The sequence below is a fragment of the Eleutherodactylus coqui genome, chromosome 6 (genome assembly GCF_035609145.1).
Source record: "Eleutherodactylus coqui strain aEleCoq1 chromosome 6, aEleCoq1.hap1, whole genome shotgun sequence".
Classification (NCBI taxonomy): domain Eukaryota; kingdom Metazoa; phylum Chordata; class Amphibia; order Anura; family Eleutherodactylidae; genus Eleutherodactylus; species Eleutherodactylus coqui.
In genome coordinates this window covers 237,830,633-237,854,389 of record NC_089842.1, presented here as the reverse complement: position 1 = coordinate 237,854,389, position 23,757 = coordinate 237,830,633, and the positions used below count along the sequence as shown (strand labels likewise).

The window sequence follows — 23,757 nt, the reverse complement described above, 5'->3', positions numbered from 1 at the left end:
CTAACTCAGCTATTTAATACTCAGTATATAGGGAGCGGGGGAGCAGCAGGGAGCTCAACACTTGGTCAGGCAACCAGCGGCTCCTGCTAGGAAGCCCACAGACAGCGTGATAATAGCAGAGCCCAGCGCCCATAAAACAGCAGATTAGTAAGAGGAACTGCTGCCCCCCCTTATCAATCAGCTGTAGTTAAAGACAGCTCTCACATCTACATAGCAGGGGGAAGGGGAGAGAGCTGTCTGTATGTTGTATACATTTCTGCCTAGTTATGCACGGGTATATACTCCTTACATAACCATAAAGAGACATGCCATGCAGAGCTCCTGGAAAGTTGGGTGACAACTAATGGAATCCTCATTACATTGTCACCCAGCTCTTCCAGGATCCTAAATGCCAACTCCAGAGTTATGCAAGCATGTATACAACATGCATTGCTATAACTAGTCAAACATGACATTCAGGGCTCCTGGAAAGCTGGGTGACAAGTAGAAAGATAACCATTACATTTACACTCAGCTTTCCTGGGTCCTTAATGGCAGGTTGATCTGGTGGTATACACTTCATTCCGAGGAGGTACTACTGCTCTTTATTCCTAATGTAATACCTCCCTCACTGCCTGGTCTGGGGGAGTTCAAAATAATTTTTCCCCATTTTCCTTCCCTAAAACCTGGGTGTGTCTAATCATCAGGTGCGTCTTATAGAGCGAAAAATTGAGCCCCATAAAATCCCAGAAATAAATCGCCCCATTAAATAAAATTGCTTGCCTCCTAGGATCTTTTACTGAGAAGTAGAGATGAGCGAGCGTACTCGGATAAGCACTACTCGCTCGAGTAATGTGCTTCATCCGAGTATCGCTGTGCTCGTCCCTGAAGATTCGGGTGCCGCTGCGGCTGACAGGTGAGTCGCAGGGGAGAGCGGGCGGGAGAGAGGGAGAGAAAGATCTCCCCTCCGTTCCTCCCCGCTCTCCCCTGCAGCTCCCCGCTCCGTGCCGGCACCCGAATCTTCAGGGACGAGCACAGCGATACTCGGATAAAGCACATTACTCGAGCGAGTAGTGCTTTTCCGAGTACGCTCGCTCATCTCTACTGAGAAGTCAATCTGCTTGCACCACACATAATACAAGAAGATTTCAGTTAATTTTTGCGTGCTTTTTCTCAGCTACCATGTCCAGAAATGATATGTGGGTGTGACTGATAGAAGTATGTTAAAAGATGCTTTAAAAAAAAATAACATCACACAGGGCTATCTATAGATTTATTCTTAGTGAGGAGCGGAAGGAGGAGGGCTCAGAATGTCAGATATAGAGACTTTTCTGACCAAAAGACTGAATATTGACAACATATAACCTGTCTACAAGACATCTGCTCTAACACTCAGACTCATTTTCCGAACTATGCTTACCCTAAAACTGCTCATTCTTATTCAAGGTGAGAATTTACAAAATTATTGCATTAATCTCTTTGTTCTGCTGAGTTTATATATTAACCCTCACCAGCTACAGAACATACACAAAAGCTGCTAATTTTGGGAGTTTTTAGAATACGTTTATACTTTTTTGTAGTATTGTATCTAGAAGTGTTTTAAGAGGATTTCTTCTGCTTTCGCTAATATTTGAGGATTTGTCAAAATGAATAATCTATCCGAAGTCATAAAACATCGTAATATCATGATACTTAAAATGTAATGTGATTACAATGTAAAAGAGTATAATTTTTTTTAGAATTCTCTATGTGGTAACTCTTGCTCTTGTACATCTGTGGAAAAGGGAATATCAGCTTCTTATAACTATAACAGTTTTTTTTTCTATCTTTTACAATCTTTTTCCAAGTCCAATCCAACTTCTGGAAGTCTATGGTAAGAGCAGGTAAAATAAAAATACGGGTAGTTTATTGCACTCTATTACAATTGTTTAACATCGGTATAAGATCAGACTCAGACGGTGGAATGTTGGTGCCTGGATGGCGCAGATTTAATGCATATGGTCTGGGATTGTGTAAAATTGCATGAATTTTGGAATGGGGTACTAGAGGTAATAAAGCGAATATATCTTGTCAGTTGTATGCTGGGTACTGCTGATGGGCATACTCTTCTGGGAATTCAGAGTGCATTTTATTAGACACAAAAGCTGATTTCTGCCTGTTGGATGCAGCTGACCCCCCAACACTAACAGTAGGAGATTTTGCTGCAAAGATAAGAGAGGCTATATCCTTAGGCCGGTCTCATGTGAATGGTTCAGATTCTGCATTGTAATATTTGCGGAATACCGCAGATCATCCGAACGGACGACGATTGCTGATTCCGCAGGATGGAGAAGAGTTAAGGGCTATTTGCACGGGATGATCACTGCGCAACATTGTGTTCAAACAAATTAAAATGTGCAATAATCGTGCAAAGCCATCGCACACTACTTGTTTACTTCTTGTTTGTTGCTCACTTTCAACCAGCATAAAAATCATTGCAGGTTCACTGACTTCACGCTGAGTCTAAACGCTCCCCGCTCAGTGCTTTACAGAGAATGTGATCCACTGAGTGAGAAGTTAATGAGAAGTGAACACAAGCGCCAAGATCTAGCAGTGAAGTCACCCGCTCATGCAGATTGTTTAGCCAACAGTTGTCCCAGGGAAATGGGGCATTAGGTTTTTCTTTCTTTTTTTTTTTTTTTGTACCGTATATACCGGCGTATAAGGCGACGGGGCGTATAAGACGACCCCCCAACTGTCACCTTATACGCCGGTATTCAGTGGAGAAAAAAAAAAAAATTTTATTACTCACCTCCCACGGCGTTCTGTCGCGCTCCGGCAGGACGTCGCTCGCTCCGGCAGGCTGTCGCTCGCTCCTCGTCCCCGGCGCAACATAGCTTTCTGAATGTGGGGCTTGAAATCCCCGCTTCCAGAAAGCTAATACACACGCCGGCAGCCATGACATCATTGAATGGCTGTGATTGGCTAAAGCACACGTGGCTTCAGCCAATCACACTATTCAATGACATCATTGAATGGGTGTGATTGCTAACACGTGCGCCTTCAGCCAATCACAGCCATTCAATGATGTCATTGAATAGCGTGATTGGCTGAAGCCACGTGTGCTTTAGCCAATCACAGCCATTCAATGCTGTCATGGCTGCCGGCGTGTGTATTAGCTTTCTGGAAGCGGGGATTTCAAGCCCCGCATTCAGAAAGCTATGCTGCGGCGGGGACGAGGAGCGAGCGACAGCCTGCCGGAGCGAGCGACATCCTGCCGGAGCGCGACAGAACGCCGTGGGAGGTGAGTAATAAAATTTTTTTTTTTTACACTTTTTTTTTTTTTGTTTTACCGGCGCATAAGACGACCCCCGACTGCAGAGCAGATTTTTCGGGGTTCAAAAGTCGTCTTATACGCCGGTATATACGGTATGTGTCTAAATATTTTTTTATTTTTTTTATTTGGGATGGGGGTGATTGTAATTTGCTTAAATGTAATTATGATTGATTGTATTGTCTGGGTGGAATAATGATATGTTCTATGTATATTATACTTTAAATGTATAAATGTATAGAAATCAAGCGATCATTGAATCAAAAATGATCGGATTAAAAAATTAAATATGTAGGTAGATTGTAATACATGAATGTTAGATCAGTTTTTTTAATTTAATTACCTCTAATCAATTTTTCCTTAATTGTATTACATTAGGACCATCATATTAGAATCATTACTTTTTTCAATTCATTTTTTTATTACAAATTAAATGAAAAAATTAAGAAAAAGTTTCACATGAATTATCATGAAATTAAATTTTATTAATTATTGTACTTATTTTATGAATACATAGATTCCATCTAACTTCTAAATTCTGTCACTTTAAGATTTACTCTCTCATCCCAGCAGGTGAATATAATTGTTTTCACTACGTCTGCTCAAAGATTTTTGGGGGCACTTAACCTATTATCAATTATGTCCTTTCTTGTAAAATATTTATTAAATATATCACTGTATATATATTTGGTAAAGTTTCACATTATACAAATTCCAAGAGAATCACCGGCCCCGGACCTCATTATTTCTATCTTTGGAATGAGAAAAATCCTAAATTTTGCTCCAGAAAAAAAAAAAATCCCACACCACCAATCCCTCAACTGCAGATTTTTATAAAAACATCACTTAGATTTTTTTTCAATTTATAGACAATGCTGTAAGAGCAAAAAAAAAGCTTCAACAAGGTGCCATCTGATGGGACACTGGAGCTTCTAGAAAAGCCTTGATTATCCTATATTATAAGAGCCATAGCCATGTTTTCCTTATTTGTGGCAAGTTCATCCCTTTATTTAAATATCCTGGCCAAAGGAAGAATTGCTTCTTGATGCCCCCTGGCACCCAATACTCATGGCACATGCCTCGCCAACCCTTTCTCTCCCGCAAGAGTTCTGTGTATGGTTAGGCTTATCGGACTTCCTTATTATGCAGTTAATTCTGATTCTTAAATTGTGAAGTTTCAAAAATATTCTTCAATTACGGTGACAGATCCGGACAGTTTAGATTCTATAGAAGAAACTGTTCAGGGCCAGGACTGTAATTCTGTATATGTGCTGTTTAGGACCTCCAGCAGCATTGGTGTGGGGGTTTTCTGCGCTCTGTTTAAATTCTAGTTTTTCAAGTTTTACACAATTGTTTTGTGCTTTTTTTAGTTTTAATCACTGGCCTGTCAGCTCATCGGCCTGAAGATGTTGTTTTTGCAGATTCTGGTAACTCAGTAAACCTCACTTGTTTTTCCAATACATCCTGTCAAACTCAATGCAGAAGCTGGTGGTACCGCAGGAAAGGACATGACATGTGGACTGTGGTGGATAATACTTCACGAAAAACTGGTTCTCAATCAGAGGCAAATATTCATCTTGTCATAGAAAATGTTACACCTCAGGATTCTGGGAGATATTACTGCTCAGCTTTTGATGGAAGTACTCAAGTCTTCAGTAAAGGAACAACATTAATCATTGGAGGTGAGAAAGTTTTTTTATTTTTTACTTTAATTTTGAATATTTTATTTCTAAACCTAAAAAAATAATTTTTAAAACATTATTTTTTTTTACAATTGTTTAACCTTGTTAAGAATACAGAAAGGTAAAACGATCATGTACAGAGTGTGTGTGTTGTCAGAGGTATTTCAAAATATTGAAATCAGACTGATCACCGTTACAGGAAGAATAATACAAAAACATACAACAGTATGCTTCATGATTGGAAGCAATCTAATATTTTTGTAATGTTTTACCTCTAGAATCATAAAGTGGTGGCATTTCTTGATGATATACCATTACTTTGTGCAATGGGAAAACTCCATTAAAGTTTAGTGGTGTGAAGACTCCTTTAAGCAATCCCCAATACTGCTGCAACCAGCTAGAATTCTGCTGAATCGTCATCTCATCCCTTCTACCATTATGAGACCATTCCTATGTAGCTTTTCCCACAGTAAATCCATTGCAGTAGATCAGCTGACCTTGTTTAGAGAGGTTCTGACTGGCTAACCTCCCATTTAGTATCTCTGGCTTCTGCAGTGTGGTGCTGGTGATACTAGTAACAATGTGAGGTTAATCCAGCATTCATTGTTTTAGTTCTAGTATCTTGTTCTAGTCTTGTTTGCTCCAGTCTGTGGGGTTTTGTTCCTATGGTTGTGCTAGTTCTGTTTTGGTTTTCTAGCCTTGTGGTTTTTCTTATCTAATTCCCTGTTTGTATCTGCCTAGCCTTGGTTCACAATTTTGCTTGTTTGGGTGGTTTCTTGCCTGTGTCCTAGGGCTCTCTTATACTCAGGGATAGTGAGGCAGATTTACTATAGGAAATACACCAATCTCCCAGTGCAAATCGCATCAGAAAATTGTTTTATATAGTTTTTAGCAAATTTTTTATGCTTTTTTAAGAATCTTTTAGACACTTTCAATAGCTGGTTTCATGACAAGAGAACATGGCATAAATGCAACATTATGCACCAAAAACTGCGCCAAAAATGTTGCCAAATTTTGATTCAACTTTTGGCACAAACCAAATTAATTAGTGGTATAAAGTAAGACTAGACAGTCTAAAGATTAAACAGATTTATTATTCAGTAGTCACTGTGATAAATGTGGTGCATTTGAAGGCTGTCTAGTCTGCTTTCAACAATATAATTAACTAAAGGTAACTTAGAGACAGCGGTGTCTTTTGTTAGGGTCAGTGTCAGAGAGAGATTAGGTAAAGTTGTAGAGGGGTTGTAGTAGGAATAGGATTTCTCTGGTTGTTATTTCTGTTCAATACCATCTGCACAAGTCTCTCCTATCAGCATCATCATTTTTACCCTCATCATTTGGTTGCTATCATCTTCTGCCTCTGTCATCTAGTGATGTGTTCCTACTTTTTAATTATTGTGCTTCATATCTATTATTCTTGCAACAGTTTGGTTGTTACACTATTCTGCTACACAATATGTCCTGGGGCTATCCTGCTTTAAAGAATGTCCTGGGGGTATCCGAGTACCCAGGATAAATTTCAATTAAACCTGACTTTAAGTGGTCAGGTTCTGCCATTTAGCATCCAACCAGCATCATTATAAAATCGGTTTCCTGAGCCCCTCCGAATCTACTGTACATTTATTGCTGTTAACTGTGATTTTACTGCATTCTGCTAATACATTTTGTTCCTTGTACTCTATATTTTCTAGATATCTCTGCCTTCAATGCCTCCATTCATCTTCTGACTCCTCGTAAGCCCATTACTCACCCATTTTCCATTCCATTGGCTTGTGTAGTATATATAGCCCCCCAACACATCTATGTAATCTGGAAAATCTCTGGAACACACATCAAGGGCAATATGGTCTTCTTAAAGAAACCTAGTGGGGCCTGGATCGTTGTCAATTCAATCTCACTTTCAAAAGACATCTTGAAGGATGGAGAGAGAATAACCTGTGAAGTATGGTTTAATTCCTCCACCCCTGTCAGCGTTCACTGGAAAATACCACAAAGCAGCCCACAAGAAAAAAGTAAAATATCTATCTATCTATCTATCTCCTATCTATCTATATCTATCTCACATCTATCTCATATCTATCTATCTATCTATCTCCTATCTATCTATCTATCTCATATCTATCTATCTATCTATCTATCTATCTCATATCTATCTATCTATCTATCTATCTATCTATCTATCTATCTATCTATCTATCTCCTATCTATCTATATCTATCTCACATCTATCTCATATCTATCTATCTATCTATCTCCTATCTATCTCATATCTATCTATCTATCTGTCTATCTATCTATCTCCTATCTATCTCATATCTATCTATCTATCTATCTATCTATCTATCTATCTATCTATCTATCTATCTATCTATCTATCCATCTCCTATCTATCTATCTCCTATCTATCTATCTATCTATCTATCTATCTATCTATCTATCTCATATCTATCTATCTATCCATCTCCTATCTATCTCCTATCTATCTCTCTATCTATCTCCTATCTATCTATCTATCTATCTATCTATCTATCTATCTATCTATCTATCTATCTATCTATCTATCTATCTATCTATCTATCCATCTCCTATCTATCTCCTACCTATCTATCTCCTATCTATCTCCCATCTATCTATCTCATATCTATCTATCTATCTCATATCTATCTATCTATCTATCTATCTATCTATCTATCTATCTCATATCTATCTATCTATCTATCTATCTATCTATCTATCTATCTATTTATCTGTGAAAGCCCTCACTGACTGAGTGAGTGATTCCTCACTAATTGTCTAACTTCCCGGTATCATACAAACTTGAAATTTGGCACAACCGTTCTTTATGTCATACATAAAAAACGTAAAGGGTCACAACTTGATGATTTAATCCTAAGCACAAAAACAAGTGACCCCCTATGTAATGTACCTAATCCAATTCTCTAACATCATGGTGTCATGCAAACTTGGAATTTGGCACAAGTATTTTTTAAGTGCTAAAGAGGAAAAGTAAACGGGTCACAACTTATTTATTCAATGTCAAGTGCAAAAGTAAGTGACCTCATTTGCAATGTACCTAATCTAATTCTCTAACTTCCCGGTATCAAATAAACTTGAAATTTGGCATGGTGATTGTTTAGGTCATAATTAGGAAAAGTAAAGGGGTCACATCTTGATTATTAAATTCAAAGCGCAAACATAAGTGACCCCCCATTCAATTCTAAGCGTGAAAAACTGAGCAACAAACCACAATACATGAGTTCTTTTCTCGGTATGTAAACGGAGGAGAATCCACTTCACCTCTATATGTGTACACTGAGGAAAATCTGGTTGTGCCAAATTTCACGTTTGTATGACACTGGGAAGTCAGAGTATTAGATTAGGTACATTACATAGGCGGTCACTTACTTTTGCACTTAGAATTGACTAATCAAGTTGCCTTTACTTTTGCTATTAATGACATACACAATGGTCGTGCCAAATTTCATGTCATAAGTAGCAAAAGTAAAGGTGTCGCAACTAGATATGTCTGTCTCTTATCAAGCTAACTATCAGGTGTTTATTGAACTTTGAAAACTTAAGAATAAAAGCCCATTTACACTGGATGACTGTCGGGCAAACGATGCCCAACACTTGTCCCCACATGTACTTGCTCCCATGCTGCTACACAGGAGCAAGTATCGTTGGCTCTCTGACAGAGGGGCAGGGCGGCTGGAGGAGATTTCACTCCTCGCTCTCCCCTACCCCTCTCCATCTACTTAACATAGCGGCCATTCAGTACTGAATGTCTGCTATTTACACTCATCGCTCATCGTTCAGGATTGTCGCTCATTGTTTAAGCTGCATAAAATCCAAATGATGAACGATGAGTGTAAATAGCAGCCGTTCAGTACTGAATGGCCGCCGTGTTAAGTGAATGGAGAGGGGTGGGGAAGAGTGAGAAGTGAAATCTCCTTCAGCCGCCCCACTGCGAGCCAATGATACTGGCTCCTGTGCAAGAGCATGGGGGCGAGTACATGCGGAGACAAGCGTCAGGCATCGTTTGCCCAACATTTTTCCCGTGTAAATGGGCCGTAATACATTGGACTCTCCTGAGATTCCTTGTACCCTTATGTTTCTGTAGTAGAGATAATGTACATTAATTGTTTATTCTCTAAACATGTCCTTTCGATGTTTGTAGATGGGACATCTACATGTTGGATTTTGCTGATAATGTCAGTGATTTGTGGAGTAGCCCTGGTGTCAGCCATTCTTACATATCACATCTATAAACACACAGAGACAAGAAAACTGCAGAGGATAAGTGAGTATAAAGTGGTTGAGTAGAATGAACTACAGTAGATCCAACACCATCCTACTGTACCAGTGGTGTCCTAGTCATGGCTTACCATGATATCTTTTTTAAGGGCTCCTTTGAGATTACACTATTGATCACCTATCTTCAGTTTTGGTCATCCATAGTTTATCCCTGGGGTCTGCGCTCGGAATCCCTGTCGCTCAGATGACTGAAGTAACAGCAGAACTCAAATAAGTACCGCTGTGTCGTTACTCCATTCCAGGCACAGCTTTGGTTATTGCATAGGGGCATGTCTGTTATTGAAGCTCCGTCTCATTCACTCTCATGAGGCCATGTTACCAATAAATGCAACATCGCAGGCCTGAAAATAAAGCCTATATCCTTTGCAAACAGCTGATTGGCTGGAATTCCAAGAAGCAAACCCCACCGATCAACTATTGAGGACTTAGCCTGAGGATGGTTCATCGATAGTTTAGTCCTGAAAAACACCTTGAATATAACCTATTGTATCTTTGAAATGTTTCGCTGGCTTTTAAAGGGGTTGTCCATCCAGTATTTTTTCAGAAAGGGCTCAGAAAGGCTGTATGTTTTCCCACATGACTAATTATTATTTTTTTATGTCTGGCCAGGTAACCGTTTTAAGGCTCAAATCTACCCACTTCTGTGAGAAAAATATAGGGAAACCCATTTTTATGTCATTATCTTTGCCATTAAAGGGGTTGTCCCGCGGCAGCAAGTGGGGTTAAGCACTTCTGTATGGCCATATTAATGCACTTTGTAATATACATCGTGCATTAAATATGAGCCATACAGAAGTTATTCACTTACCTTCCCTGCGCTGGTGTCCCCGTCTCCATGGCTCCGTCTAATTTCAGCGTCTAATCGCCCGATTAGACGCGCTTGTGCAGAAGGGTCTTCTGCCTTCGGGTCTGTCCGGCAGCAGCGGCGTTCTGGCTCTGCCCCCTTCTACGCATCTTCGCGTAGCTCCGCCCCCTCACATGTGCCGATTCCAGCCTCCTGATTGGCTGGAATCGGCACACGTGAGGGGGCGGAGCTATGCGATGACGCGTAGAAGGGGCGGAGCCAGAACACAGCTGCTGCTGAACCGAGCCGAAGGCAGAAGACCCTTCTGCACAAGCACGTCTAATCGGGCGATTAGACGCTGAAATTAGACGGAGCCATGCTGACAGTGCGGGGGGATAGGGTCTCACTCTTGCCGCTATTGTGGCTTAATAGTGGGACCTGGGAACTTGAGATGCAGCCCAACATGTAGCCCCTCGCCTGCCCTATCCGTTGCTGTGTCGTTCCCATCACTTTCTTGAATTTCCCAGATTTTCACAAATGAAAACCTTAGCGAGCATCGGCGATATACAAAAATGCTCGGGTCGCCCATTGACTTCAATGTGGTTCGTTACTCGAAACGAACCCTCGAGCATCGCGGGAAGTTCGACTCGAGTAACGAGCACCCGAGCATTTTGGTGCTCGCTCATCTCTAGTTACAATATTACATGTTATATCACTGATTACTTCAGAAGGGTCGGTGATCCGGCTATTATTCTGATTGCTAGATTGGAGTCGGGAAGGAATTGTTTTTTCCATAATATGAGAAGAATTGGCTTCTACCTCAGTTTGTTTCTTTGCCTTTCTTGGAACGAACATTGGGGGATAATAGGCTGAACTAGATGGCTATATGTGTTTTTTTCACCCTAACACACTATGTTACTATAACTTATTATTTACATCAATTTATTTTTGTTTTATGTTTCCAGATTGTATTTCACATAAATCCAATGGAAATGAAACTGTAAGTTAAAATAATGCTTTACTAAAATGGTTGAAAATTGTATATTCCATAAGGAAAGGGTAGATAGCAGTTATTATGGGGCCCTTGGCAGAGCAGTGGATGCAGTTGCCCCGGGCCCAGGAGCTTTAGGGGGCCCATAAGGTCTCTCTTCTCCATATAGGGAGCCCAGTACTATGAATAAAGCATTACAGTTGGGGGCATTGTTACATGTTTTGCATTGGGACCCAGGAACTTCAAGTTTCACCTCTGTGTTTGGGCTCCTGCACACGTGCGTTTTTGTAATGCTGCCTTTTTTGTTAACGCAACTGTCAATGGGACTTTCTAATGTTAAAAGCTCCAAGCAATGCAACTTGTGTTTTCCGTGCGTTGCGTTGCTTTTTTTAACATTAGAAAGCCCTATTGACAATGGGGTTAACAAAAAATGCAGGGTTACATAACACAAGTGTCTGGGAGCCCTTAAGGGGTTAAGAGAAGTTGGGGGGGGGGGGGGGCCCAAGGTAAACTTTTGCACCCGGCCCCATGAGCCTTCAGCTATGCCCCTGCCTGGCAGCATATTTTATTAGTGGGATAGTGAGAATCTGTGCAGGGATCTCCTCTCCAAACCAGTACTAAATTTCTCCAGGAGGTTAGAAGTGTGAAGATATTAAGCAGCGACATAAGGGGACTTCATTTTCTCTCTCCTCTCCATCCTTCTATGTGCATCTCTGAAGGAGTACGAAACAGGATGACATCAGCACTCACCCGGGTATAGCAGATGGTGGAGGTAGCGTGGATGCACGTTGAAACACAGAGCTGGGTCCTGGCTCTCAACAAGATACAGCAAGAGAAGGAGATGTTCACCAGCATCCAAGAAGTTTACTTAGTCCAAAAAGGAACTGCCTTTATTCATCCCAAGACATAAATGTACAAACAAAGGTACGGCAGCGACGTTCAATACCTGCTGGGAGATTTGTCAAGCCAACTGTACGCTATACAAGAGCACATTAAATCATCCACCACATAAAACCACACCCACCTCAGTAGCCAATCCCGTGGTCACCATCATTGCGTAACACCTGTCAGGTAAATGGGGTGCTTAGTCGTTCACCTGACACACCTCAAAAGCTGGGCAAACGTCATGAGTTGGCATCTACGGGAGCCCACTGCGCATGTCAATGTACAAGCGGAGATCATGTGATTTAGTACTTCATGTTACTGATCAGTGCATGCACTAGATGATTCAATGGGTACCTGACAAGCATCATTCGATAGTCATCAGACCAGCATATCACGCTGCGCATGTCAGGGGGTGTGGCCAACCATGTGATATATCACAACACGCCAATAATACACGCTTGCACAGAAATCCTCAGTCCTCCACCTGAACAACGTCAAATCTTCTATAGTCTACTGGGCATGTCTAGGAACCGGCCCTATCCACCTTGAATGATGGAGTACAACATTAAAACGCATACATGGAGTGCCCTCATTCCACATTTTGGTAATTAGCAAAGTAACTGCATACCAAACTGGGTATTTGTGACTGGTGCTAAAAAGGCACCAGATACGTAGTCTCATAATATATTGTACCCATTAATGTCCTCCATGGATTCAATCTCTAGGAAGGTCTCTCTGAGATGCTACACCTTAGTAACTATGAACAATAAATAAGAATCAGGATCAACATATGGTCCAATAGGGAGTCCTCATAGCATCAACACATGTGGGCAACCCCTACCTACCAAAATGGATATCCATATCAAAGGCTACAGTCCTAAAAGCATATTACTGTTTGCATCCATAGATTAATAATACAGAAAGTGCATTATTCATATTAGTTTACTGGACTCGAACCCAAATAATTAAACAGCTCAACCAGAATTGTAAAAGAAGCATTTTTTGTACCAAAAGATATGGAGGATCACCACCCTCATCTTTTATGGAGTTAAATATGCCAAAACTGATCTTGTATATTATCAAGATTGCCAATAAGACAGAATGGAACAAAAACATCTCTTTATATCATTGATTCATCTCTTGATGTTAGTCGTAGGGTTCCTATGTCACATGCCACCCGGATGTCCCTTAACGGTGCCATGGAGTTCCTCACATAAGAAATGCACCAAGTCAAGACACAACTCAAATTGTCATAGCACCATGCAAAACAGGTGGTCTACTGAGGTGGTCACATTAAAAACAACAATATCAAAAAATTTTTGCAATAGATAAAAACATTAAAAAGAGGATGCCGGAAAAAAGGTGTTAATTAGATAAACGGAGTAACCGCATATTCTAGATTTAACCCGTGAGGGCTGAGGGTATCGAGATCGAATATCCATTTCAGTTTTCTTCTTTAACAATTCCTCACAATCACCTCCCCTCACAGACTTACACACCTGATCTATAACACAAAATTCTTGTTGACTTACAGTGTGGCCCATCAATGCAAAATGCTTAGGAACGGGTAAATCTACTTTTTTAATCCGAATAGTACTTTTATGGGTGGTCATACGTGTTCTCATCTCATTTGTGGTCTCACCTATGTATAGGAGGTCACAAGGGCATGAAATCGCATAGACCAACCGATTCACCAGATGTTTTCCTATATGCTCGTACCAATTCATCCCTTAAGTTGGGAGCTCTTCTGTATGACATCAAAGGTAGTGAAGATAGTTCTGCAATCTGTGGGTGAGTAGTGGACAGTATGTGCCAATGTCTCATCAAGATCTTCGAAACTGATTTACTGTTAGGGCCATAGACTGAAACAAAAGGAATTCTTGATTCATCTTTCGATTGCTCTTTAGGAGTAAGCAATTCCACACGTGGAATCAACTTGACCTTAGCTGCGGATTTACTAACCAAATCATATGGATAGCCCCTACTAATGAATCTTCAACACATTTCATCCAGTCTAACATCAACTTTTTCAACATCAGTGATGCGACAGACCCATAACAGTTGACTAATCGGAAGAGATTCAATCATCTTCCATGGATGGCAACTGTCATACCTTAAGAGGTTGTTTCTATCTGTCGGTTTGGAAAAAAAAAATCCATGCAAAGATTATGTCCACTGATACTAACGCAGATGTCCAAAAATTGGATGTCAGAGTTGGAGTAATTTAATTTGAACTTAAGGTCAGGGAAAATGTTATTGATCTTATGGTGAAAATCAATCACCTTCTGCGCTGAACCGCTCCACAGCATGGATATATCATCAATAAACCTCCTCCATCCCAGGACATGAGCCCAGGATGGAGAGGTATAGATAAATCTTCTTTCCACCAAGTCCATATATACATTAGCATATGTAGAGGCCACATTTCACCTCATTTTGGTCCCACACAGTTGCTGGAAGAAATTGTCACCATGGATGAAAAAGTTGTTGGTCAGGAAGAATTCTAGTAGGTCTAATATGAATTGGATCTTCCCATTAGACCACAATGGTGGAGAGAAGCTTGTCCTGAATTGCATCCACACCTCTCACATTTGTGATATTGGTGTAGAGCAAAACAACGTCAAGAGTCACCAGAAGGGTCTCAACAGGGACTACCAACAGATGAATTTTGCAAAGGAAATCACTTGTATCCCTAATGTAAGACTCCTCACTTTGTGCGAATCGACATAATATGCGGTCTAAAAATCGTGAGGGATTACTGAACAGGGAGCCACTTCTGGAGATGATAGGCCTACCCGGAGGGTTGGCGAGGCTCTTATGCATTTTTGGCAATATGTAAATGCATGAAACAATAGGATAGGGAGTGAACAGATATTCTGACGAGGCTCAGATGGAAGGCATAATTGACCGTGCTTTGTCTGAATATCTGTTCATTCTCTATCCTATTGCTCCATGCATTTACATATTGCCAAAAATTCATAAGAGCCTCGCCAACCCTCTGGTAGGCCTATCATCACCGGAAGTGACTCCCTGTTCAGTAATCCCTCGAATGAAATGTGTTGAAGATTCATTAGTAGGGGCTGTCCATATGATTTGGTTAGTAAATCTGCAGCTAAGGCCAAGTTGATTCCACGTGTGGAATTGCTTACTCCTAAAGAGTAATCGAAAGATGAATCAAGAATTCCTTTTGTTTTAGTCTATGGCCCTAACAGTAAGTCAGTTTCGAAGATCTTGATGAGACATTGGAACATACTGTCCAGTACTCACCCACAGATTGCAGAATTATCTTCACCATCTTTCATGTCATACAGGAGAGCTCCCAACTTAAAAGATGAATTGGTGCGAGCGTATATGAAAACATCTGGTGAATCGGGTCAATCTTACCTTGTTTCTCCCAAAAATGGTAATTTCCCGTGTGGCAACTGCCCATGTTGCAACAATCTCCTTCAGGGTGACACTTTTAGTCACCCCCGAACAGGTAAAAAATATAAGCTTAGACATGGGTTTACTTGAAGATCTTCATATGTGTTTTATGCAATCTCATGCCCTTGTGGCCTCTTATACATAGGTGAGACCACGAATGAGGTGAGAACGCGTTTGACCACCCATAAAAGTATTATTCGGATGAAACAAGTAGATTTACCCGTTCCTAAGCATTTTGCATTGATGGACCACACTGTAAGTCAACAAATAATTTGTGTTATAGATCAGGTGTGTAAGTCTGTGAGGGGAGGTGATTGTGAGAAAGTGTTAAAGAAGAAAGAACTTAAATGGATATTCGATCTCGATACCCTCAGCCCTCACGGGTTAAATCTAGAATTTGCGGTTACTCCATTTATCTAATTAACACCTTTTTTCCAGCGTCCTCTTTTTAATCATTTCATCTATTGCACTCATTTTGTGATATTATGGATTTTAATGTGACCACCTCAGTAGACTACCTGTTTTGTATGGTGCTATGACAATTTGAGTTGTGTCTTGACTCTTATTTTTACCTTCATAGATCAATGGGGTGCATTTCTTATGTGAGGAACTCCCTGGCACCGTTAAGAGACATCCGAGTGACATGTGACATAGGAAGCCTACGAATGACATCAAGAGATGTTTTTGTTCCATTCTGTCTTACTGGCAATCTTCATAATATACAAGATCATTTTTGGCATATTTAACTCCATGAAAGATGAGGGTGGTGATCATCCATATCTTTTGGTACAAAAAATGCTTCTTTTACAATTCTGGTTGAGTTGTTTAATTATTTGTGTTTGAGTCCAATAAACTAATATGATTAATGCACTTTCTGTATTATTAATTTATGGATACAAACAGTAATATGCTTTTAGGACTGTAGCCTTTGATATGGATATCCATTTTGGTAGGTAGGGGTTGCCCACATGTGTTGATGCTATGAGGACTCCCTATTGGACCATATGTTGATCCTGATTCCTATTTATTGTTCATAGTTACTAAGGTGTAGCATCTCAGAGAGACCTTCCTTGAGATTGAATCCATGGAGAACATTAACGGTTACAATATATTAAGAGACTACGTAATTGGTGCCTTTTTAGCACCAGTCACAAATACCCTGTTTGGTATGCAGTTACTTTGCTAATTAACAAAATGTGGAACGAGGGCACTCCATGTATGCGTTTTTATGTTGTAATCCGTCATTCAAGGTGGATAGGGCCGGTTCCTAGACATGCCCAGTAGGCTATAGAAGACTTGACGTTGTTCAGGTGTAGGACTGAGGGTTTCTGTGCAAGCGTGTATTATTGGCGTGTTGTGATATATCACATGGTTGGCCACACCCCCTGACATGCGCAGCGTGATATGCTGGTCTGATGACTATGGAATGATGCTTGTCAGGTAACCATGGAATCATCCAGTGCATGCACATGATCTCCGCTTGCATGCGCAGTGGGCTCCCATAGATGCCATCTCATGAGGTTTGCCCAGCTTTTGAGGTGTGCCAGGTAAGCACCCCATTTACCTGACAGGTGTTACACAACGATGGTGACCATGGGATTGGCTACTGAGGTGGGTGTGGTTTTATGTAGTGGATGATTTAATGTGCTCTTGTATAGCTTACAGTTAGTTTGACAAAGATCCCAGCAGGTATTGAAACGTCGCTGCCGTACCTTTTGTTTGTACATCTATGTCTTGGGATGAATAAAAGCAATGCTGGTGAACATTTCCTTCTCTTGCTACATCTATGAAGGTGTTTTCCAGTTTCCAGAAGACAAATTACTTACGATCGTCCCCATTGATAGGCAGATGCCACTGCTTCGCGTGACCAATGCTTCTTTCCATGACTCATTGACATGTCCCACAAAAAGCAAGCCCTCATATGGCTATGTTGCATATTTTAATAGCCTCCACTCTGGGATACATATATAGGTTAAAGAATAGAGATGAGCGAACGTACTCGTTTCGAGTAATTACTCGATCGAGCACCGCTATTTTCGAGTACTTCAGTACTCGGGTGAAAAGATTCGGGGGGCGCCGGGGGGGGGGGCGGGGGAGGCGTGGCGGAGCGGGGGGTAGCAGCGGGGAACAGGGGGGAGCCCTCTCTCTCTTCCTCTCCCCCCCACTCCCCGCTGCAACCCCCCACTCACCCACGGCGCCCCCCGAATCTTTTCACCCGAGTAAGGAAGTACTCGAAAATCGCGGTACTCGGGCGAAAAAGGGGTGTGGACGAGTACGCTCGCTCATCTCTATTATAGAACTTTAATTACTTTTTCTTTGGGGGAAGGGAGATGGAAAAAACATCCAGAAATTCTTCCATAGTTTTTAGACCTTCTTTTTGACAGTGTTTACCATAAAATAAAAAAATAGCTTTCTTATTCAGATTTTTATGATACCAGGTTTATAGAATTTTATTTTTACTACTTTAGCACAATAAAAACACATTTTTGAAGAAAAACAATTGGATCTGCATCACCGCAAGACCAATAATATTTTTATTTTTCTGGTATCAAAGCTCTGTGAGGGCTTGTTTTTTGTAAGAAGAGGTGTAGTTGTTATTGGTATCATGTCACTTTTGGATTGCTTTTTATTGCATTTTTAGGAGGCGAACAAAAGAAAATTAGCAATTCTGGCATTCCTTTTTAAAATTATTTTTACGGCATTCACCACGCACAATACATATTAAATAGAGATGAGCGAGCACCAAAATGCTCGGGTGCTCGTTATTCGAGTCGAACTTTCAGTGATGCTCGAGAGTTCGTTTCGAGTAACAAACCCCATTAAAGTCAATGGGCGACTCAAGCATTTTTTGTATATGACTGGTGCTCCGCTAAGGTTTTCATTTGTGAAAATCTTAGCAAATCACCAAAGTCATGTAAAAAACACAGAAATGGATAGGGCAGGCGAGGAGCAACATGCAGGGCTGCATTTCGGGCTCCGAGGTCTCACTATTAAGCCACAATAGTGGCAACAGTGAGACCCCCCCCCCCCCCACTGTCAGCATAACAATCGTTCTCCTCTTCCACAGCTCTAACAGCTGTGGCAGAGAAGAGCGATGTTAGCCCATTGAATTCAATGGAGCCGGCAATACAGCCGGCTCCATTGAAAGCAATGGGCTGCCGGCGAGCGCGGGATGAATTTTCGGGAAGGGCTTAAAAATATAAGCCCTTATCTGAAAAAGAAAGATTTTAGTGTAAAAAAGAATAAAAATGCAGGCATTCTCTTCAATGGAGCCGCTGCTGCTGCCGGCAACTCCATTGAAGACAATGGTCTGCTGGCACACCTGAATTCTTTTTCAGGGAAGGGCTTTACATATAAGCCATTCCCTGGAAATGAATTAAAAGTGATTTAAAAAACAAAAAAAATCGATACTCACCTCCCTTCAGCTGCCGGGGCACAGCCGTGTCTTCTCCTGGTGTCCCCTGCACTGTGGTGCTGAACTGCTGTCATTCAGCTGAGAGCTGCACTGAGCCAATCAGAGGCAACACTCACTCACCCATTCATGAATTCATGAATGGGTGTGAGTGAGATCTGCCTCTGATTGGCTCAGCGCTGAGCCAATCAGGGGCATGTCTGACTCACACCCCCTTCACACCCACTGCAGGCCAGCCGCGCTGAACTCCGTCTGCCGGGACAAGGCGAGTATATATATTTTTTTTATTTTTACACATTTCTGGATGAATTGCAGGGAAGGGCTTATATATTTAAGCCCTTCCCGACAATTCATCCCGCGATCGCCGGCAGCCCATTGCTTTCAATGGAGCCGGCTGTATTGCCAGCTCCATTGAATTCAATGGGCTAACATCGTTCTGCTGGGACAAGGTGAGTATATTTTTTTTTTTACTTTTTACACATTTTAGGATGATTTTCAGGTAAGGGCTTATATTTTTAAGCCCTTCCCGACAATTCATCCCGCGCTCGCCGGCATCCCATTGCTTTCAGTGGAGCCGGCTGTATTGCCGGCTCCATTGAATTCAATGGTCAGTGCTCGTTTAATCGAGACGAGTACCGCGTGGTGCTCGTCTCGAGTAACAAGCATCTCGAGCACCCTAATACTCGAACGAGCATCATGCTCGGACGAGTATGCTCGCTCATCTCTAATAATTTTCATTATCTGGGTTGTTACAAATGCAGTAACACCCATTTCGTGCTGCTTTTTAAAACATATTTGGGTTTTTTATCTATTTAAAATGTGTTTTGTGTGGAAAAATGTTTATTTTATTAACTATATTTTCCATTCTTTAAATTAAATGTTATTTAACTTTTTTAATGCTATTTTTTAGTCCCTGAAGGGGACTTGAAGATGCGATCGCTAGTGTAATACACTGCATTACTTATGTAGTGCAGTCTACTCAGCCTATGACATCAGCCTAATAGATTCTGGTGGAGACAAGGTCTAATGGCCTGTGTTGTATGGCAGACATGAAGGCCTCTGTCAGGCTTCCAGCATCCATGGGAATCAATTGGTACCCTGAAATTGCAGTGCAGGGTGCCAAAGGGTAACAGAAAGAAGCCCAACCCCTGCAATCTGCTTACATGCTGCAGTTGCTTTGGATTGTGGCATGTAAGAGGTTAAACTGCCAGGATCTGAGGTTTCCCCATTCCTGGCCCTTAGAGCAGGAGCCGGGCTGTCAGTAGGCAACCAAGCCACTAACTTAAAAAGATGTATGAGCAGGTTTAAAAGCCTATTAGCAAGATCAGTAAAAATGTGTATTAAGTGAGAAATGTTTTTGGAAGCCCCATCCCTTTGAGGTGAGCACTGACCAGGATTTAATTTAAGTTTTTGAATTTCTGGTTCTTACTTATATCTGAAAATGTAACCAAATTTGAGCCACGGCCCAATGAAGATTTATCCAAGTGTGCAGATTACAATCTGTCCATCTCTAATCCAAATATTGGCGATGCCTAACAATGATCCCTCTGTTGGAAATCACCGATTCAGAGAACAAGTCCCTTCAGAGCAAAGAGCACTTATTCTTGAAGATGAGGCGCACAGCATGACGGGGTGCGGAGTCTTTAGGGTCTTGCAGAGCAGAGGTCAAACAGCAAGTAGTTGGATCACATAGAGATTACATATATTTTATACCCCCATCTCTACATGGAAATTTACATCAATAAAGGCATAATTTGTGCTGGTTTATACAAATTCCCGACAGGTGTAATCTGCACCACATTTATGTAAATATGGTAATTAATTGAAAGAGCTGGAAAATTAGTAGATGCTGTAAAAATTTGCAAAATGCTTGAAAAATTTACAGAGTTTACAATAGAGACAACACAAGCCAGGAAATAGTCAACAGTGGAGATGTGCCACAATGTAGGCTGAATGCTGCAAAAATCACGTAGATATGCCAAAATGGGAATTTGTTTGATCTCATTTACTGATTTTTGCACAGCGTGACTGAGCGTCAGGATTAGAAGTCGTATAGAGGATATTATCCCACTAAAATTATACAAATAGCCAAATAATAAAATTGTTTGAAGAGTTTGTGCAAGCAAGAGCAATGCAAACGCCAAAAATCATGAGATGCTTAGATGCATCAAATTCCACAGAGATGCACCAAAAAAACAGCTTTCTTGACTGCGCTCAAAATATACCTTTACAGTGCGTGCTGAGGTGACGTTTTACACCTGAGCCTCTGGATTCACAGTTGTATAAAGGAGGTTATTTCACTAAAATGTTTGAAAAGTTTATGCAAGAATGAGAAATGCGAGTGCCAAAAATTCTGAGATACACCAAAATGGTTGGGAAGCGCCATAAAATGCACCAAATCATTACCTATGCTATTAATACTAAGTTTCACTTTGGCACAAATAACGCCACAATTCTGGCAGAAAAGGTTTCTTAAATAAGCCCCTCGGTTTTGTGGGTGCCTAGAATTAGAACAATGAACCCCTTTAATCGCTGTCAAGTCCTTCCTTTGTCAGCCTGTGCAGAAGCTCTAAATCTATTGAAATAGCTTAAATATATGTTTGTACAATGATGAGGCCTAAGCCGAACAATACCACAGCTGACGCCGACTAGGGGCTAACAGTCGCATACGAGAAAACGGATATAACATATTATATTCAGGCTGCCAACGAGAAGACATAAAGATGTCAAGTTATTACAAAGGAGACATGGGTCTAAGGGTGATGTGACACGGGACAATAATTGTTCAGATTCCCATGATCAGTGAGAACCTGAATTATTATTGTTTGATGTAAATACATGCACAACTAATTGACGAACAATAAGTCAATCATTTGTCTTCATCATTCAGTTTCAAAAAGAGTTCAGTACTGTGTTAGCCAGTAAAGCAAAGTGTGATTGTTCTCAGTGAGAGAAACCAAGTAATCTTGTAGATATGATAGCTTTTAATGGCCATCAAAAATACATGATGTTCTAGCGAGCTTTCCAACCTACGTAGCGCTCTTATTCAGGCATAATAGAACAAAACTACAGTATTTATATTAAAACATATAACATGATCACATGGGAGGGTATGGACATGGTGAATTTAATTTACACTAGATAAAAACCAGAGACAGGATGAGAGGGCACAGAGGTTGTGATTAATAGCACCTAGATAAATACCAGGGAGGGGTCAGCATAGCAGTAAATAATTAGTCAAGTGACAAGGAATGTGAAATCTTATACCTGAAGAAGAGCTCTAAGTAGGTTTGAAAGCTCGCTATATCATCATGCATTTTTGTTAGCCATTAAAAGGTATCATATCTACAAGATTACTTGGTTTCTCTTACTCATGGGAACAATCACACTTCATTCAGTTTCCGCCCGACAGATCGGCCCGTGTTAGCAGGCAGTCATGCATCTATGAATGACTGTCTGGTTACTGTGAATGGCTGGAACAATCCCCAGCCCTCTCCACCTCCATTCACTGAGTGATGATCATTCCTGTGTAAAAGCACAGGAGCGAGTATTGCTGGGACAACCTGTCGGGCATTTGTTCTGGGTAAAAGGGTTCTAAGTCACCTCTAACTAAGATATGCATAGTAAAATAGTCATGCACACACATATCTGCACCTGATCCCGACCAATAAAGTATCATGTGAGTTAGTCTGTTCAGCTACAATCTACTAGTAAAGACAACTGTCTGAGGACAACATGGTTGACTTAGGTCAAGCCTGATTCTCCTACAGCCTCCTACATCCCTAAAACCAATAGCTTATGTAGAGAGTAGGTTCTCTGATCGACTGCCTGGTCAGTCATAAATGTTTCAAAAGGAAGTAGAATATGGTGGAACCATCAGCCTAGAAAAGATCACCCTGATAACGATATTATGGTAAAATTATCCATTGTCTTATTTTTCTTTGTAGGATAATATGGTTTATACGGAACTGAAGATCCACTCCCAGACCTGCAGCAGAAGATGAATGAAATCCTCGTCATTCTCCACCAACGTCTAGAGAAAAAATGTGGAAATAAGGGTTCCTTGAAGTAAAAGAGCTTTATGATAAACATCTATCTTCCTCTGGATCAACACGGGGGGAGGGGTGATAGGCTGAACTAGATGGACAAATGTTTTTTTTCAGCCTAAAGCTGCATTTACATGAATGTATATCGGCTCAGTTTTCACGCCGAGCCGATATACGTTGTCTCTCTCTGCAGGAGGGGGGGGATGGAAGAGCCAGGAGCAGGAACTGAGCTCCCGCCTCCTCTCTGCCTCCTCTCCGCCCCTCTGCACTATTTGAAATGGGGAGACGCGGGATGGGGGCGGGGCTAATTCTCGGAACTTAGCCCCGCCCGCCTCCTTGCATTGCAAATAGTGCAGAGGGACGGAGAGGAGGCAGAGAGGGGGCGGGAGCTCAGTTCCTGCTCCTGGCTCTTCCAGGCTCCCCCCCTGCACACGAGGACAACGTATATCGGCTCGGCGTGAAAACCGAGCCGATATATGTTCGTGTGAATGCACCCTAAGGCTGGGTTCACATGGGACAGAAATCTCACGGAATGACTGCACAGAAATACTGTGAGATTTCCGCGGGAGAAATACAGCTTCAAAACCCGCAGCCTTTCTCTGTGGGTTTTGGAGTGGCTTCGCCACCTGCATTCCGCTGTGGCCATCTCTCCCCATGGAAAGGGGAGAGGCTGCCGCAGAAATGGGGAAAAAAATTGACATGCCACATCTTTGAATTCCGCTCGACATGTCAATTTCAACGCAGCTTGGCCACAGCCTGGGGATGAGATTTTTGTAAATTTTGTCCACGTTGCTGGCTAATCCCAGGATATCCAAGGTCGCAGGTGGAATTTCTGTGCAGAAAGTCTGTACAGAAATTCTGTCCCATGTAGACCTGACCTACATGAAAACTTCTTTCATTCATTACTCACCTCTGCAGAATTGATCAA

General features: G+C 41.3%; 1 protein-coding gene across 1 annotated transcript; it reads left to right on the top strand.

Annotated features, from left to right (window-relative positions):
- Nucleotides 1-1,323: 1,323 nt before the first annotated feature.
- LOC136631643 (immunoglobulin lambda-1 light chain-like) lies at nucleotides 1,324-22,921 on the top strand. Its single transcript, XM_066605928.1, has 6 exons — nucleotides 1,324-1,425; nucleotides 4,663-4,974; nucleotides 6,666-6,986; nucleotides 9,152-9,274; nucleotides 11,038-11,072; nucleotides 22,731-22,921. Exons 1-6 carry the CDS (start codon nucleotides 1,392-1,394, stop codon nucleotides 22,785-22,787), a joined length of 882 nt encoding a protein of 293 aa, XP_066462025.1. The 5' UTR covers nucleotides 1,324-1,391; the 3' UTR covers nucleotides 22,788-22,921.
- Nucleotides 22,922-23,757: the final 836 nt, after the last annotated feature.